General features: G+C 34.9%; 1 protein-coding gene across 1 annotated transcript in view; it reads left to right on the top strand.

Annotated features, from left to right (window-relative positions):
• LOC111148337 (multiple C2 and transmembrane domain containing 1) overlaps nt 1-18,023 on the top strand; it is a 525,636-nt gene that overhangs the window by 289,716 nt on the left and 217,897 nt on the right. The window contains exons 5-6 of the mRNA XM_022504845.1: nt 3,857-3,968; nt 13,450-13,488. Of these exons, the coding sequence (XP_022360553.1) occupies nt 3,857-3,968; nt 13,450-13,488 (151 nt within the window). The remainder of the gene's footprint in view (nt 1-3,856; nt 3,969-13,449; nt 13,489-18,023) is intronic.

Raw genomic sequence — 18,023 nt, 5'->3', positions numbered from 1 at the left:
TCTAAGAGTGCCTCAAACATGGAGGAAGATTAGTTGTATCTTCTCAGATTAGTTCATCATTGCTTGACTATTTGTAAAGTTATATAATTATTACTAATATTAGTCATTCTCATACCTAATTATGGGCTTATATTTTTGTTTTTGTTTTTTTTTTAAAGATTTTATTTATTTATTTGACAGACAGAGATCACAAGTAGGCAGAGAGGCAGAAAGCAGGCTTCCTGCAGAGCAGAGAGCCTGATGCGGGGCTCGATCCCAGGACCCTGAGATCATGACCTCAGCCGAAGGCAGAGGCTTCAACCCACTGAGCCACCTAGGTGACCCTGGGCTTATGTTTTTAAAAAATACATTTCAACTTGGAGCTTTGAATTAATACTAGAAAGGGAAAAAATATGTCATAAAAGGGTCAAGCAGTGCTGGGATCGATTGCGAAGGAAGCTGTGAAATCTTTGATGGTTTTAAGATGTTTTAGTTGATTATGTACATCATGTGGCAGGAGTCATGGAAAGCCAGAAAGCAGAGTAATAGACCAGATGGCTATTTTATATGTTAAGAGCAAATGAAATAGAAAGAGTAGAATACCCTTACTTATTACAGTCAACTACGTTTGAGCACACCGACAACTTGTTCTGACAAATGGCTTCCAATAGTCATTTTTGTCATGGACTGGACAAAAGAGCAGACTTCTCTGTACCTCCTGCATGTCCTCCATTTCAACCTACAGCTTCCTGTGGGCTGAGCTAATGATAGGCATAGTGATTGCTGACTCCCCTCCCTCACCACAGTGGAAGGACGTGTGTTAGACGGTGTTTTATGTAGTCCATCATCATGAAAACTGAGTTCCAACTAGAATGGACTGTGGTGTTCTTTTATAAAGGCCACAGTTATTTTCTCTGTGGACTTCTGCTAAAGGATATGCAAATTGCTGGATTGAATTACAGATTCAACTCATAAATTCCAATCAGTTCAATTCATAAATTTCCCTTGTTCTCTATTAAAGATAAATCACTGGTGAAAATTAACTTTAAATGGAAAAAATGAGATGATTAAGAAAATAAAAAGAGATTATATACAAGCATTTGGTGTTTATTTTGACACATTACTTATTTTTTGTATTTAACCATTCCTTCCTCTCAAAACCACATAAACATCCTACTCTTTAAACAAGAAGTTCTAAACAAACTACTTTTTAAAATCACTAGCTGGGGGGTGCCTGGGTGGCTCAGTGGGTTAAAGCCTCTGCCTTAAGCTCAAGTCATTATCCCAGGGTCCTGGGATCGAGCCCCACATTGGGCTCTCTGCTCAGCAGGGAGCCTGCTTCCTCCTCTCTCTGCCTCTCTGCCTACTTGTGATCTCTCTCTCTCTGTCAACTGAATGAATAAAATCTTTTAAAAAATAAATAAATAAATAAAAATAAAATAAAATCACTAGCTGGTATATACCATTACATTCTATGCATAAATCAGTAGTCCCTGGGTGCAGATAAATGGATAATGGTAGTAGCCATATAAATACTTATCTTACTATATAATGCATTAAGGTTTTACATTAAAAGAAAATAATAGATAATCAGGGCGCTCAGTTGGTTAAGCAACTGCCTTCTGCTCAGGTCATGATCCTGGAGTCCCAGAATCAAGTCCCATTGGGCTCCCAGCTCCATGGGGAGTCTGCTTCTCCCTCTGACCTTCTCCCCTCTCAAGCTCTCTCTCTTTCTCAAATAAATAAAATCTTAAAAAAAAAAAAAAGAAAAGAAAAAAAATAATAGATAATCATCATAAAACAATTGCAAATGTTCTTAAATCTCTTATCGTGTAATCATTATAAAAATGTAATGAAGTTGTTTCTATTAATTTTATATGTAATCATTTCAGGGAAATGAACCAAATCAAATTGTAACCCCATATAAAAACATATATATATGTATAATATGTACATATCTTCTATAATGCTTAACATGAATTTCTTAAGATAAAAGGAACGAACTGTCAAACCACAGTGATCAGTTGTAACTAAATTGATCGTGAAGCAATTTGGATCACAACTATTATAACATGTATTATCAGTCTAATTTTTCATGTTTCAGTAAAAACCTCTGACGTCAGAAAACTGTTCATTTTTTCTCATGACATTATTCCTTGACTTGGTAAAAATTAAACATCATGTGAAAGAGTCTCCCAGTATTTTATCTTAGCAATAAAAAGTATCTGCATTTCTCAATCCTGGTTGTATGGGAAAATCATTTAAGAGCTTTACAAACAATATAAATTTCCACACCCCACCCTTTATCTATAGAACCAGGGTCATCATGGGTAGAATTAGGGAATAGGCATTTTTTAAAAGCTCCTCAATGGATTCTGATGTGCCAACAGAATTGAAAATTCTTATTTGGACCAGCTTTTCCCACCAAGCCCTCTCCCCAAAACTAGACTCCAACTGTATCATTTACTAATTGTTAAGCTCCCTGAAGATAATGTTATCTTTGATCTTGACATCTGTTTTTTACCCAGAGCTTAGCACAGTGTGCAGTATTTCATTTGTGCTTAATACACATTTTGTGAATAAGAACAAGTGACTGAACAAGTAAGGGAACATGCCTAATTTGACAACATTTAAAGATTTAAGTTTGTATTGAATATTCCACAGTCCCTTAAGTTTACAGAGTGCACAAACCCCTGTTTGCTTAACAAAATGAACCAAATCAAATTCTATATAAAATATATTTATGTATATATCATAAATACACATGTACTATAAAACTTAACATGCATTTGTTAAAACTGAAATATTTGTTTAACTGAAATATGGAAATAAGATATTACCTACCCATTGTCAGTTGAATGTGTGTTTTGTATTATTTGTAAAAGTGAATTTGGGTAATACCGAGTAATTCATAATCTCTTCCTCAGACATACATAATTCTAAAGCTTTCTAAGTATGCATTAACTCTGGATCCACTAACAATAGATTTCCTCGTGTTTCTAAACCTAAAAATTTGTAGACATAGCTTTAAACAGCCAAAGTATATAGAAGCACTTTAAACAATGGAGTTTGTTAAAAATATAAAAAAAAATAAAAATTATATCTATGATGTATATTAGACGAGTTATATTTTATCCTTTCCTTTTTTCCCACTCATCCATTCACTCTAAATCATGTAGTGATCTGTAAATGACCCTCACTTACTCTTTAGTCTCAAATTTATAGAAAATAGTGGCTTTGCTTTCTGTGTGTTTAGAGATCCTAAAAAAAAAAAAAAGGACTTGTGGATTTCTCAATACTGTTATAGTTTCCCAGCCTTCTAGAACCCCAGGCAGGACTGAGACATCTGCAGTGAACCCAAGTATTTCCATTTAGTCCACAATCGATTGGATAAGTTAGTGATTTAATGATATTTCAATAGCAACAGAAGTTATACCGGAAAAGTAAAGAAAACAAAATTGGCTTTCTTTTTAAAAATAATAAATTGTCTATCATGTGATCTCCCTGATATGACGAAGTTGAGAGGCAACGTGGGGGGTTTAGTGGGTAGGAAAAGAATAAATGAAACAAGATGGGATTGGGAGGGAGACCAACCATAAGAGACTCTTAATCTCACAAAACAAACTGAGGGGGGCTAGGGGGGAGGGGAGTAGGGAGAGGGTGGTGGGGTTATGGACATTGGGGAAGGTATGTGCTATGGTGAGTGCTGTGAAGTGTGTAAACCTGGCAATTCACAGATCTGTACCTCTGGGGCTAATAATACATTATATATTATTTTTTTAATGCAAAATATTAATATAATAAATTGTCAATATAAAATATATTTTTGGCTTATCCATTTAATGACTGCTCACAATCTTAATATTTTATATCATAGGCCCACAGATGTGACCCTAACATTGAAAGATCCCCATTATCCTGACCATTACCTTGGAATCATTTTGCTCTCCGTCATCCTTACCCCTAAAGAAGGAGAACACAGGGATGTGGTAAGTTGCCCCACAGCCTTGTAGGAATGCTTTCTTGCTCTCACTTGGTGAAATGTCATGGGTCTTTTTTGAACCCAGAGGTGATAATAAAGAGAAGCTGCGTATGAAAGTCGGGCCCGCTCTTTGTTTCCATAAGTATCCTGGGTATTCCTTAGTCCCTGCATTTTATATCTTTTTCGACTCAAATTTCCTGTTCTGTGCTCCAGATCGGAACCTCTTGTTGTAAATAAGGGACACGTTTGCAATTTTTATTATAATTTCATTTCCGGATTTCAGACATGTTACGCTGTAGGCAAATGGTAGCATTCATTCAGGGAATACATTTGCTACTGAATTGAATATTTGGAATTCCACACGGAGGTATCCAGACTCTACTGTTTTGACTGTATTGTCTGGTGTACCATAACAAAGAAAAATGAGGTGAAATTATAATAGAGTTTGTGCATTCTGGTATTTGTTTGCTGAATGATAAGTGAATACTTTTCATCTTCTTGATGGGTTTCCATGTCGGTGTTACACATTTTCCAGCACTGGCTGTCTGTACTTCCTTGCACACCATGCTGCTGTGAGAAACTGACAAGGGATACAGAGGCGCCAATTACTCCAGCATGTTAAGTGACACTAAAAAATATCAGGTTCGACCTGCACCGGTATGCTTGCCAGTGCACTTCCTGCCACAATTTATTGGAGATTATCTGTTAGACTCAGTGTGCTTTCATGTACTGGGAGCTGCTCCCACTCGTTTTGGTTAGAACACATTTGAGGAGTAAACATAATTTTTTTGGCAAGTCCAAGTACCCTATTTCAGCAATGTGTGTATTGTTGTCTTAAAATGATGCATGATTAAAGTTGGTGTGTGTCGTCTGCCGGAAAGGTGTTATTGACATTTTCCCCGAGGTTGTAGATTAAAATAGTGAATCCCAACTTCAAATTTGGAACTGTTTTAAACTCATTGAAAAATTCACCCTTTCAACAAATACTTTTCTCTATCCTTTCCAAAAATTAAGCAATGAGCATACATGTTCATATACTATATTTGTTAAGTATGGTTTAAGTATCCATACTTAATTCAGTGAGGTATAAATTTCTCTTTTTTAACTACCAAAACCTACTGTGAGAACTTAGCACCATAAAGAAAATGCATGTGAGTGTGCACATGCACAGGCCCACGTGTGCAAATGGAAGGGTAGGTAAGGAAACTTTACAGATAATATTTAGAAATGGAAGCCCATCATTGTAGAAGTCACCAATCCAGAATGTATTATACAGCACAAGGAATAAGTACAGCATAATACATCACCCAGGACAGGCCAAGGAGTATATCCTAGCTGGCTAATCCATACATAGGAATAAATTGTGTTTATTCATATTTTATTGAATTTTATTGTTTATTGCTTTATCTAAATAATCCTAGTATTGGCCAAAGCCTACTGTAAGCCAGATTCTATGCAATTCCCTTGTGAGACTATAGAACTTCTATCCAGTGGAGAATTTAGGGATAAAATAATTACTGAAGGAAATTTATAGTGACAACTGTTTTGAGTTCAGTGAAAGAGAGGTGTGTGTTGCTGTTAAGATAATACAATAGAATTTGGTCTAGTTAGGGGAATAGGAATTCTCTAAAGAAGTCAAATGGGACCTGAGATCTGAAGTGTCAACAGGAGTTAATAAGACAAAAACCAGGGAAAGAGAGTATTCAAGCAGAGGAAACTGTGTGTGCAGAGATCCTGTGGCTAGAGAAAATAGGTCACACTCCAGGAACTGAAAAATTCCTGGAGCTTAGGAAAGGTGGAGGCAAAGGAGAGTGTGGGAGATCATGACATGTGATGACAGTGGAAAGGGGATACCCAGATTGTGTAGGGACTGTAAGCCATGTTAAGGTTTGTTGTCATTCCCCGAAGAGCAAGGGGGAGTCTATAAATCAGAAGTGGCATAATCATTTTCACCTTTTGAACATAGCTGTGTAGCTACATTGTGGAAAACAGATGAAAGGGTGAGAATGGATACATTGAGATCAGTTAGGACCAACTATTGCCAAAATCCTGCTGGAAGATGATAGAGGTTTGGATTAGGATTATTCGAGGTAGAGATAGAAAGAAATCAGCAGGTTTATGTATAAGAGGAAAAATCAACAAAACTTAGTGATAGAATCTTATTTTGAGATTCTTTGCTCTTTTAATGAAGAACAGCACTTTATAAATGAAAATACCTAAGTGCCTGATGTCTTATGTCTCCCAAACCATCCCAACTGGCAACATGACTGTAAAGTAGAAGGATATGGTCGCTGGTATAGTTATTTGGGTGATTTGGTGATGGAGAGTCTGTTGAATTTTTGCAGAAAAGGGATATTTATTAAGTACTCTAACATCAAACTGAGGGCTTGAGAGATCAAGTTAGGACCAAGATGAAGCCGCTAAGTTGTCCTGAATTGCACAGAAATGAGTCATCAGATTATTAGCACAGGCAAAGGGGTTCCCAGCATTATTTGTCCTTTAACAATTCCTGTAAAAATCTTTCAATCTCCACAGTTGCTCAAATTTATTATTTCAGGACAATGTCTTTCTAATTAGAAAAACATCCTTTAAAAGTATTACAGTGCCTGGTTGCTGATCATCAGTGATTTATCAAACATGAATAGGAACAGGTGGGTTATATGAAACAGTTGCTCATCAAAAATCTGGTATTGTTCATCTTTTCTTCCTTTTCTGTTTTCCTCATCCTCTCTCCCCAGCCCCATTTACCCTTAAGACAAAGAGTTCTTCCTGAAATCTTCATGCCGTTTTCTTGACTCAAATCCCTTTGACTACCCAGCTTTTTGAAAGAAAAGCCTTTACTGCCAAGTATTTTTTCATTCACTGCTTTACTTCGCGCCCTCCCCCTTCAGAGTCCCAAACAGCCCTGGATTCATCCCTCTGTGGCAACTGAGAAAGGATGTCTTCTTCCCCCCACCCCCACACTAGCCTTGACTTTCTCCTGGCTTCTCTCTCACCAGAGAAGCAAGTAGCTTAGTGAGGACTCAGTGCCTCAGAAAAGCACAACAGCTGAAGCATATACCAGAGCCAGCTTCTGGCTGGTGACCATCCTGACCTCCAGTCACAAGTGAGGAGTGGAGGAAGGGTGTCCAGTGTGGTTTCACTTGCTCCTCCTTGGGAATGTGATCAAGAGCGAGGAACATGGGGCTGGTTGCGGAGAAGTGAACTGACTCACGTGAAGGGGTGAAAGCAGCCAAGATCCCCTATAGACCTTCTCGTGGCATCCCCAGTATTCTGGCTAGTCTGATGTCCTAGATTTGAATCAGGGCTTCTAAGCATATGCTTACAGGATGAAAATTTCTAACAAAGACATAAATTCTCTTTTCTTTTCTTTTCTTTTTATTCTATATAGCAGTTTTATAGCTACTTCATTAAAGTCTCTAAAACTTTGAACCAACACTAATTATGAGATTTTGAGACTGAACAAGGACCATTTGTTGGTTGAACAAGCATCAAAAAAACATTTACTGATCATCTGTAAACATTGTGCCAGGTCCTATAATGTCCTCTTTATTCTTCTTCTAAGAGTTCAGTGACCTGTGTTTATTTCTCTAATTCAATGGAAATTTCTGATGAGGGACTTTAAAGCTCTCCAATGAGCATTGTGTCTGCCCTCACTGGTAACCTCTGCCCCAGTCATACAAACTCTGGCAGAGCTCACCTTCTCTCTAGTCTAGGCTTTCTTCCCTGTCCCTTGTCCTACCTGACATACCTCACCTCACCTCCATCCTTTATCCTATCACTTCTGGTAAAAATTAATAAATAAATAAATATATATATATATATAACATATATATGTAATATATATACACACACATATAAATACATATAATTATATATATGTAAAATATTGTTTTTGATTACCTTTCTTTGAGGACTGCTCTCAAAGCTAATCCAGCTTTCTGTACCAGTGGTTGTTCAATGAGTTGCAGATGAATGTCTATAAGGATTTGAAGGGACACTTTAAAGATCCAGGGAAAGGTATTTTAAGGTTTTTTTTTTCTTCTTCTCAGTATTCAAGTTCCTGAGATTGTCACAAACAATATTAAGTACTTACTTAATTTCCTTTTGAGTTCTTAAAATTAGTACATTAATGATCTTCTGCTTGAAATCGAGTATGAAGATATTTGATGATGACAACGCATTAGAAGCATATCACTGTATTTCCTCCATTTTGTACCATGTCTAGTATTAGCTCCATATGTTTCCCTGGAATATATTTGAAGCTTTTCCGTTAAAAACAATCAGGGATCCAATGTATCTTTAAATTAAATTTTTACATGTCTAAAATATAAAACATATTTCTGTCTTGAAAATGGTGTGCCGAACTTTCACAAATTATCCAGGGAACAAATCTTGTTTAGAAAAATTCAAATGCAGCAGGCCAGAAATCAGTTACTAAAGTCTTCACAATTCCATTTAATATTAACATGATATATAGGAAAGGAATAGAGGATGATTTTTGCATTGATCCTCACACAACAAAATTATGAGTTCTACTCTCTGGTTATTAGAACAGAAATAATCTATGATAAGCTTTTGGGATTTAAGACTTAAGCCCAAGAACCACATGTTTATGCTTGTGCCTGTATTTACAAAGCTTTGCTAAATATTTTATATGTGTTAAAATAGAGAATGGAAGGCATGACTTTCAAGAGCTAGTGACAAAGTCTAACAATCAAATAGGCAATAGAACATTAATGTTAAAAAAATGCTATCGAACGTAGGAATAAAATGGAAATACAGAGTACTTAGCATCACAAAGTGCTAAAGTTTCTAAATCAGTTATCTTGTGGGTTGTGTTTGTTGTTTTGGTTTTTTTTATGCGCTCTTAATACTGACAATACATGCCATGAATAATGCAGTTGGAATGATTTCTCCTTGTGTTGATTGCCTGTTCTGGAAATCAGTAAAACTGAAGAAGGAGTTGAAAATCCCAGCAGCCTCCTGAATCTACAAAAGTCTCTAAAACATGCAATGTCTAATTATAGCAATTTAAGGAGTATAGTATGAGTAATAGCGATAGTATTTCAAAATTGCTTATACTAAAGTCTTCTCCATTGAGCTTATCATTGAGTCTTTAAAAAAAAAAATCTCAGATGTGAACGGATATATAGAGATACATATTTTCTTAAGTTTCCAGCATTGTGTGTATGAGAAACCACAGTCTTCATGGGGGGCAGGGGCATGCTGATGAGTTGCATGACACAGCTGTCATTTCTGTTTTGAATGCATGTCTTGTTTTTGAACCTACAAAAGTATGTCGTGCATCCATGTGTGTCTTGTATATGGTATTTTGGTCTGATAGTGTGTTTGAGTTCTTTCTGGCTCTTTTTCTAGCAGAGTTCAATCCACAGCTTTCTTCATTGGAGAATTTGTGAAATAAAAGTGAGTTAATTTGTGTTGCACACTCTCTTAGATAACCTAGACCTACAAATTGCTTGGCTAAAGCTAAAAAAAAATAGAGGATTGTAAGAAACATATGAATTGACCCCATTTGGCCTTTAGCAAATTAAAAAAATACTTTTTTCATGTTGGTTTATTTTGCAAATTTTTCTGAATTATTTCATAGCTAACATTTTTTTAAAATCCACTTATAAAAATTTAATGTTTTATAATATGTCTATACAATAATATCTAGCTATTCTCTGATTATTGTATCTTTAGTAGCCATGTAATTGCCTAAAAACTACTAAAATAAAAAATAAAGCTAAAAAATGGATTGAGAATGTGGAATCTCATGAAAACATAATCAGCTCTACAGCTCTATCACAGGCCATATTTTTATACTACTTATTTCTTTCACTGGTTTCAAAAAAAGTTGAGCTACTAATGAAGTTTGATTATCCTGTAATAATACTAGATAATGGTGCTTTCAAAAACAAATTCATATGTTTCTCAGCTGAAATTAAGATCGTAGAGCAAAAAGTAAATCTTATTTTTCTATAATTTGCTTTATCTCCTATCTTTAACATTCCCCAAACAATCTTTCTTCTCTAACATCTCACAGATAGCAAAGGTATTAGTAGTAATACTGTGTTTGTTAAATTCTCCTTTTTTAAAACTCTTAGCTACTAGTGTTTCCAGTTTTATTGAATCTTTCTTAACCCAACCATCTAAAAAGAAAAAGAAACTTGGGAGGGGGATACTTAAACCCAATACTTAGCTGGTTGGCTTCACTCAAGAAGCAGAAACCTTGTTATAAAATCTAGGGACCACTTTCTTTAACCATACACTAAAATAAACTCAAAATGGATTTAAGACCTGACTGTGAGACCCGAAACTATAAAAATCCTTGAAGAGAACACAGGCAGTAATGTCTCTGACATCAGCAGTGGGAACATTTTTTCTAGATATGTATACGAGAAACAACATGTGTTGATGAGAATGTGGAGAAGAAGGAACCCTCTTGCCCTGTTGGTGGGAATGCAAACTGCTGCAGCCATTATGGAAAACAATATGGAAGTTTCTCAAAAAGTTAAAAATAGAACTACCCTATCATCCGGTAATTGCACTACTGGATATTTACCCCCAAAATACAAAAACACTCATTCAAAAGGATACATGCACCCCTTGTCTATAGCAACATTATTTACAATAGTATAACTATGGAAGCAGTCTGAATGTCTATCAATTGATAAATGAATAAAGATGATGTGGTATATATATACACACAGTGGAATATTATTCAGTCATATAAATGAATGAAATCTTGCCATTTGCAACAACACATTTAAAGCTAGAGAGTACAGAATGTTAAACAAAAGTAAGTCAGTCAAGAGAGAAACAAATAACATATAACCTCACTTCTATGTGGAATTTAAGAAACAACACAAATGGGCAAAGAAAAAGAGAGAGAGACAGAGACAAACCGAGAAACAGACTCTTAACTATAGAGAACAAACTTAATGGTTACCAGAGGGGAGCTGGGTGGGGGAGTTGGGTGAAATAGGGATGGGGATTAAAGAATACAATTATCATGATGAAAAAAATAAATAAAATAATAATCTTAAAAATCTAGGGACACTTAGAGAGTCAGTGGATCTAATAATAGATTTCTAGAAACCAAATCCGGAAAATAATGGATTTATGCCCATAACTGCCAGATCTTTCACACTTATGCTCTGGGAAATCATTGATTTTTTGTTTGTTTGTGTCAGTGTCTCAACTCTGAAAAATGATACCATGCCGCCTATTTGTAAAGCCAGTTTTGAGAGACAGGAAAAAATACCAACCCTATAGTTAGATTTATGTCTTGAAGGTTTATTGCCTGTAGTGGCTCTAAGTCAGGGAATGTGGTTTTGAGCAGCAGTGGTGAATGTGTGTCATTCTGAGTAGTGTTGCCCTGAGATTCAACTCGTCCTCATTTCTTAGCCCCTTCTTCATAGTATAACATTTCTTACAGAATGGAATTTTAGGAGATTCTTAGGAACCAGACGGTGATGATAAATGGCCAAGAGCTAAGAGATTTGACTTTCTGACTTAATTGTTCTCACTTGATTTGACTCAAAACATTGCCTCTAGGAATTACCATTCTTTGTTCATTGAAACTCTGCTTTCTGAGAAAGTTGAGCATTTATTATCTTACATCTGCTGGTGGAGTGTCTATGATTATGGCATACCATGGAAGTATTTGGTTTCCACTTGCCTTTCAGTGATCAGGGAGAAGGTGGTAATGTTGGTGTTGATGCTGAGAACAATAACTCGCTTAAGATCAACAACGAACATTGATTACATGACCACTACATGGCCCTCTCCACAACCCAATGGTGGTTTTTTGGTTTTTTTTTTTAACCAAGTCACTGGTGGTTTTGTTTTTTTTTTTTGAAGATTTTATTTATTTATTTGACAGAGATCACAAGTAGGCAGAGAGGCAGGCAGAGAGAGAGAGGAGGAAGCAGGCTCCCCGCCGAGCAGAGAGCCCGATGAGGGGCTCCATCCCAAGACTCTGGGACCATGACCTGAGCCGAAGGCAGAGGCTTTAACCCACTGAGCCACCCAGGCGCCTCTGTTTTTTTTTTTTAATTAACATATAATGTACTATTTGTCCCAGGGGTACAGGTCTGTGAATCATCAGGATTACACCCCAATGGTGGGTTTTGTTACTTCAAAATAAATTGCACATTAGTGCTTAGAAAACATATAAAATGTTTCTATAAATAGTATTTGATAACAATGCTTTGCTGTTTCCTGGCTCCATTCCAAAAAAAAAAAAAATATATATATATATATATATATATATATATATATCAGGAATTATGGCAACCTTAGGAAAACTATCACTCTCCCATATTTTGGTCAATATTTAACACACAGGATATACAGGAAAAATATAACTTATAAAACCACTATCTACAAAGAAGAGGAATGAATCCCATATCTTTGACAATTTTATGATTTTTCTCATTTCTTACCATAGAACTTCATAATTCCGTTGTCTTGGTTTAGGCCAAAAGTTGTCTTCTATGTGACTTAATTTTATATTAAAATCTTTTCTTTGTTGTATTTTTGTAATTTATGAGTAGTTTCTGAAATGGACCTGCCTTATAGTGAATTCTGCTGAAGGAGGTATGGTTCTTATAGGCACCAGTATGCTTCCTTGATGTACAAATATGACAAGCATTTCTATGAGCTATATTCTTTGCTCCAAACTCCCTATTCTCCACTTCATCGTCCTTAGAGATAAGAGAGGGTAAGGAGGTTAATCAGGAAGTTAATACCGCAGCATTCACAGAGAAAAATTTAAAACTGAAGCGTGAATAAAAGATCTTTGGATTTTTACGACTTACTTTATGCAAGAGACCACTGATCTTGGGCACTCATTAAAGATTTCCATTAGCTTTAAATTAAACTTATAGCCATAATTACTTCTTACTATGAAACACACAGAAAAAACTGATTTAAAGGACATGTTATGGCTGAACATTTAGCAAGAAGATCGACTAATGCAATGGTTTTCACAACTGAAAGCATTTGTAGACCCCAATATAGTTAGAGATTAACTGGAAGCAGAGCTAATGCTAGGATGCCATCAAAGCAACAGACTCTTAAACATATTTGAAGAGAAAAGTTACCTGGTAAAGTCATCATACACTGTCAGCCTCCACCACCAAAGGGAACAATTGCCAATCATGAGACTCAATAAGGTTGTTGTTGTTTTTTTCCCAACCAATAATTAAGATATCTCAAAATTTCCATTCTACTTAAAAATACTGTCTCATTTCTCTCGACAAAAGAATAAAGCAAGTGAACTCTCACCAGAAAGACTGCTTGAATGTTAAAGGTGCTTCTTCTAGCTGTGTGTGTGTGTCTGTGATAAACAAGTTTTGTCTTGTATACTCGTTGCTGGAAACTGCTGTTTAAATGTTAAGCTTCCTCTAGAAAACCACTGGCTGCCCTATTCTGTACTTGAGTGATAAGATAATGAAAATGCTTTATTTCGTTTACAGACAATGCTAATGAGGAAGAGCTGGAAAAGATCAAGTAAGGTAATGGCTTAGCATGTGATCTTTCAGCTTTTCTTGTTGAGAAGAACTATCAGCTGCATTTCCAAATCTGTCTCACACCTCTTCAAACCGTACTACAGGATTTCATCACTCTTGTTATTTTTTTTTCTCATAAACTTCAAGTAAATCATGTGATGCTTCTTAAGTAACTAGAAATCACACTGATCAACTCACTCATATCCACATCATCCTCTTGCTAATGCCTGGTCCCTTCTCAGCATCATTCTCAGCATCTGGTTTCTGTTGTGTGTGCCACAGGGTCTAGAAAATGCCTTTGCTCCAGATCAGGAGTGAAATGGTTGGATTAGGGTAGAGACCACTCCAGAAAGAAGGAAGATTCATGTAACTCTCTGTCGTTGTTCACTGAGAATGGAGTCTGAGGTTTTCAAAACTCAAAATCCCTCCAGTGCTACGTCTTTGGAGTCTATACTGAGAAGAGTTTTCCATCATGGCCTCTTCTCACTTCAAGAAATAAATGGCTCTTGGGAGTGAGAGGAGTTTGTGGTTCCTGTAACTTTCAAAGACCTGGCTCTTCTTATAACTTGTAAAATACATAAGATATAAACTAAGCATCTCATTTGTTCAGTGGCCGTACCACTCTTGGACATAAATAAATACCAAGATGAAACTGACTTTTATATGCAAAGTCCTTGAAATAAAGGGATTTTATTTGTAAAGATCTGTTTTGTTCAAATTTCTATTTATAAGGTCACTACTCATTTTTAATAGTGGGTAATTTTTTTAGACCCTGGAACATGACGATCTTTTTTTTTTTCCCATTCTGATTGAATCATGCTATTACTTAAATTTTTCTTTAATTTTGTCATTTTTAATAACTGTGAATTTAGAAAATACATCAAAATGTTTTTATATTTATGATAATTCTGAATTTTCTTTAATAAGTATTTCTTACTGTACAGTTTCCTCTTAATTCTTATAGTATTAATGACCGAAAGGTAACTTGGCTCACAAAAAGGTCAGGGCCATGTTAAAAATCACCTTTACATTTTAATAAAGTGAAAAGCATCTATTAAAGAAAATTGCTGAGTATTTCTGACTTAGTATTCACTGTGTTTTTTATTGACCAAAATAAAGTTTCAAAGAGTCTTAAAAAGAAGTTTGCACTGTTCATGTTTGTATTACATGTTTTTCTTTGTAATTTACTTCAAAGTTAGTATTATCTGAAAAATATGAATTTTTTAAAAGTCATGTAATTTGACTTTCCTCATTCCGTGTCTATATTATGACAAATGTGTGTAAAAATGATGTAATACCTTAATATATATCAATATTTTCTCTTCCAGATGTAGTTAAGACATAATACTAGAGCAGGATGTTATATAGTATTTAGTATTAATTAGTAAGAATGATCCATTTTATTGTAGTATAAAAGAAAAACAAATATAAAGATTCTTCTTTAAACACTTTAGTTCATATTTAAATTTAATTTTAAACATAAACTAAATAAACGTAAATCTACATCTTTTCCTTTGCACTATTTTTACATCTAAAGTTCTTGAAGTCTTAATTTACTATTAGTAATCTATTTGTACCGTTAGACTGGTACATTTTTCTGGCTCACCGTTGAAGATATAGGATTCCCTGCGTCTAGCTCTGCACTTGTTGGGGTCCTTGGCAGATTATTTTTAGTTCATATGGTAATATGTCTTTTGGGTTTTTAGCCTAAGGGAGTTTCAGTTGTATAAATTTTAATAGGGATATTGAATGCTGAGTAAAGGAAAATCAGTTCACTCATTTGGTTTTTTTCTATGGGAACATACTGAACACCTGGTAATTCATTCAAATCATCACTGTCCCCTAAAACATTAGCTGTGTTCATCCATATTAGTATGATAAGAACAAAGTGTCAAATTCAAAATCTGGGGAAAGTTTGTAACTTCAATGACCACATAGTCCGCCATCCTTCACACACACACCCTGAAACTGCTTCCCTAGTTCCATCCTCCAAGGATTAAAGGAGGAAGGATGATCAAGCAAATTGTGCTTCTGGAGAAACTCAGGGTTGAGTAACCATACTATGTAGCATTATGAACTACTATGTTATTATTATGTATCCCTTTTCTAATTATTTCAACCTTCCCCTTAAATGTCCTTGTGTCTACATCTTTTTCTTCTATTTTTGGATTTTGCATTACCTTTAAATATAGGTATTTTATATTTGATACAACTGTCCTCAAAGCCAAAGGTGAATTTTTCATATAAACAGGTCATTTTCATCTTTGGAACCTTGATTTATGAGAATGAGGTCTCCTGCTTTTCTATAGCAGGGCTTTGATATGAAGCCTGTCTGCGAGTACCATGGTGATTATAAAGCCTGAGAATTATGAACTTTCTGGCCAAGACTTAAACAAACTCAGTTAACATTGCTAGATATTCTCTCTAGGAATGAGTTTGCTTTTGTTTTCAGAAGTGACATAACCAAAGACAGGGAAAACTAAGTTGGCATAGTTATTTTTTAAATATGCACATCTCCCCGTTATACAAGTGAATCAGCTCATGGGGTTTCCCATTACTTAAATATCTGTTCATCATTTTCATCATCTTGCCGATGATCAATTTCCATGGAAATTATATTATTGGTGGCACTCTTACAATGCAGGATTGTATATACTATTGAAAACAAGAGCTGAATAGCCATCTTGAGGGCAGGTAATTGTAACTGCTGTTCAAGACTGGCTTACATATTATTTGGCATAATTATGTTACCATCCAAAGACAAGTAGGAAAAGAAATACACCTGCGTTTACCTCTGAGAAGCAAGACTAAATATTAAGATTAAATATTTGCTATATTTGAATGGTATGTTAACCAGTAAATAATTATGAATTCCATCATATCTCCTCTTCTGGGGATGATAACATCCTTTAAAATTCTCCTTCTGGTTTTCCACAAACTTACTTTCCATGCTACACATCTGTAATCCTGCCTCACACTCAGCTGTTAAAGAAAAACGTTATTTTAAGAAGAAAGGGATCAATGTCTCCCTAAACTTGGGCAACTGAATAATTATCCTGGTCAAAGAGTTATACTTACATGACAAAATGCATTTTGGCAGAGAAATGGTAATGCTTTGAATTATTGCAATATTTTATTCTTTAGAAGAGGCTTATCATTGATAATTTATTCTAAGGTTAAATTATTCAACAAGAAAGTTTCATGAGCTCAGAAGAGAAGATGTATATGTGTTTTATGAATAAATTTTGCAGGGTCAAACAAAAAATAGAAAATAATAATGAAAAAATTGCCTCTATAAGACAGACAATAAGCAGAAATGATTTTATACTACATTGTGTGTGTGTGTGTGTGTTTTAATGGAGAAGAATTGGTTTATCAATGAGTGTGATAATAAACTTATGCACTTTCAATAAATCACTTTAATTACATGAGACATAGCTATTGTGATAATACAAAGATATACACACCGCAATTCATATTCTCAACAATAACAGTTTAGAAATGTTTTAAGAAGAGTTCATCCTTTGAATAATGTAATATGGACTATGTGATCATGTCTCATTAGCATATCTTCTGTTACTTGATGGCTTATTTTTTTAGTAATATATCTTTTTTATAAAGATTTTATTATAATCATTTAGCATAATTTTAATGAACTATAAAACACTTTATTCACTGGTGAATGAAGCAATTTTTAATAAGACTTTTGGCAAGGATATTGTTAATTTAAACTAGAGAACACTTTCAACTCTAAGTCTGCAGGGCGTAGTTAAAGCTGACACCTTGGATGATACTTTAAAAATGCATCAGTGAAAACCTCTAAGTGCTTTAATTTAAGAAACGCCAGAGAAACAGATTAACGCATTTTTAAGTATCTCACACAGTCAGTCTGACATAGTGGGGGGAAAAAAAGTCATTATTTAATAATTATCAGGTTCTTTCTCCAAAGGCCTTGTATCCTGATAATAAATAGATGATTTTTTAAAACTTGCAAAACATGCAAACTTTCTTGGTCATTGGCTCTCTCAACTGTGAGTCACCCAAAGGGCTTTTCTTTGGGGTCTCATTTCAAATTATTATGCATATGCCTTGGAAAAAAAATAGATGGTTTATAGATTTTCAAAGGAAATATGTAATTCCTTTAGAAATCCCTACCACTGCTTATACTCCCAAATCTGTATTATTTGGGAATGCTATCAAGACAACCTCATAGTTAAGGCTTTTGAGATTCCAAAATGCAACCTGATAATTAAGGCTTTTGAGATTCCAAAGGGCGAATAGCATGAGCATTTCTACTATAAAAGACTATTTTTCCCTCAATCACTAAACTCCTAAAATTTGTAAGTTTTGTAAGTTTATTTAAAATAGAGATAGCATCATGCCAGTAAAATATCTGATTATCCCACAAAATACACAGAGCCAGTTAAGTTTTATGTGGAGATGACATTTTTTCTTGCTGTTTTTGACAATATTTTCCCATAGGTATAAAATATCATACATTTTTACATATTAAAATTCATAACTCCAGGGATTTGCTGTAA

Source organism: Enhydra lutris, unplaced genomic scaffold (genome assembly GCF_002288905.1).
Source record: "Enhydra lutris kenyoni isolate GAN:26980312 unplaced genomic scaffold, ASM228890v2 scaffoldscaffold19, whole genome shotgun sequence".
In the NCBI taxonomy this organism is placed as follows: domain Eukaryota; kingdom Metazoa; phylum Chordata; class Mammalia; order Carnivora; family Mustelidae; genus Enhydra; species Enhydra lutris.
Note: the sequence above shows the minus strand (reverse complement) of the source record. Positions and strands in the feature narration are given on the sequence as shown.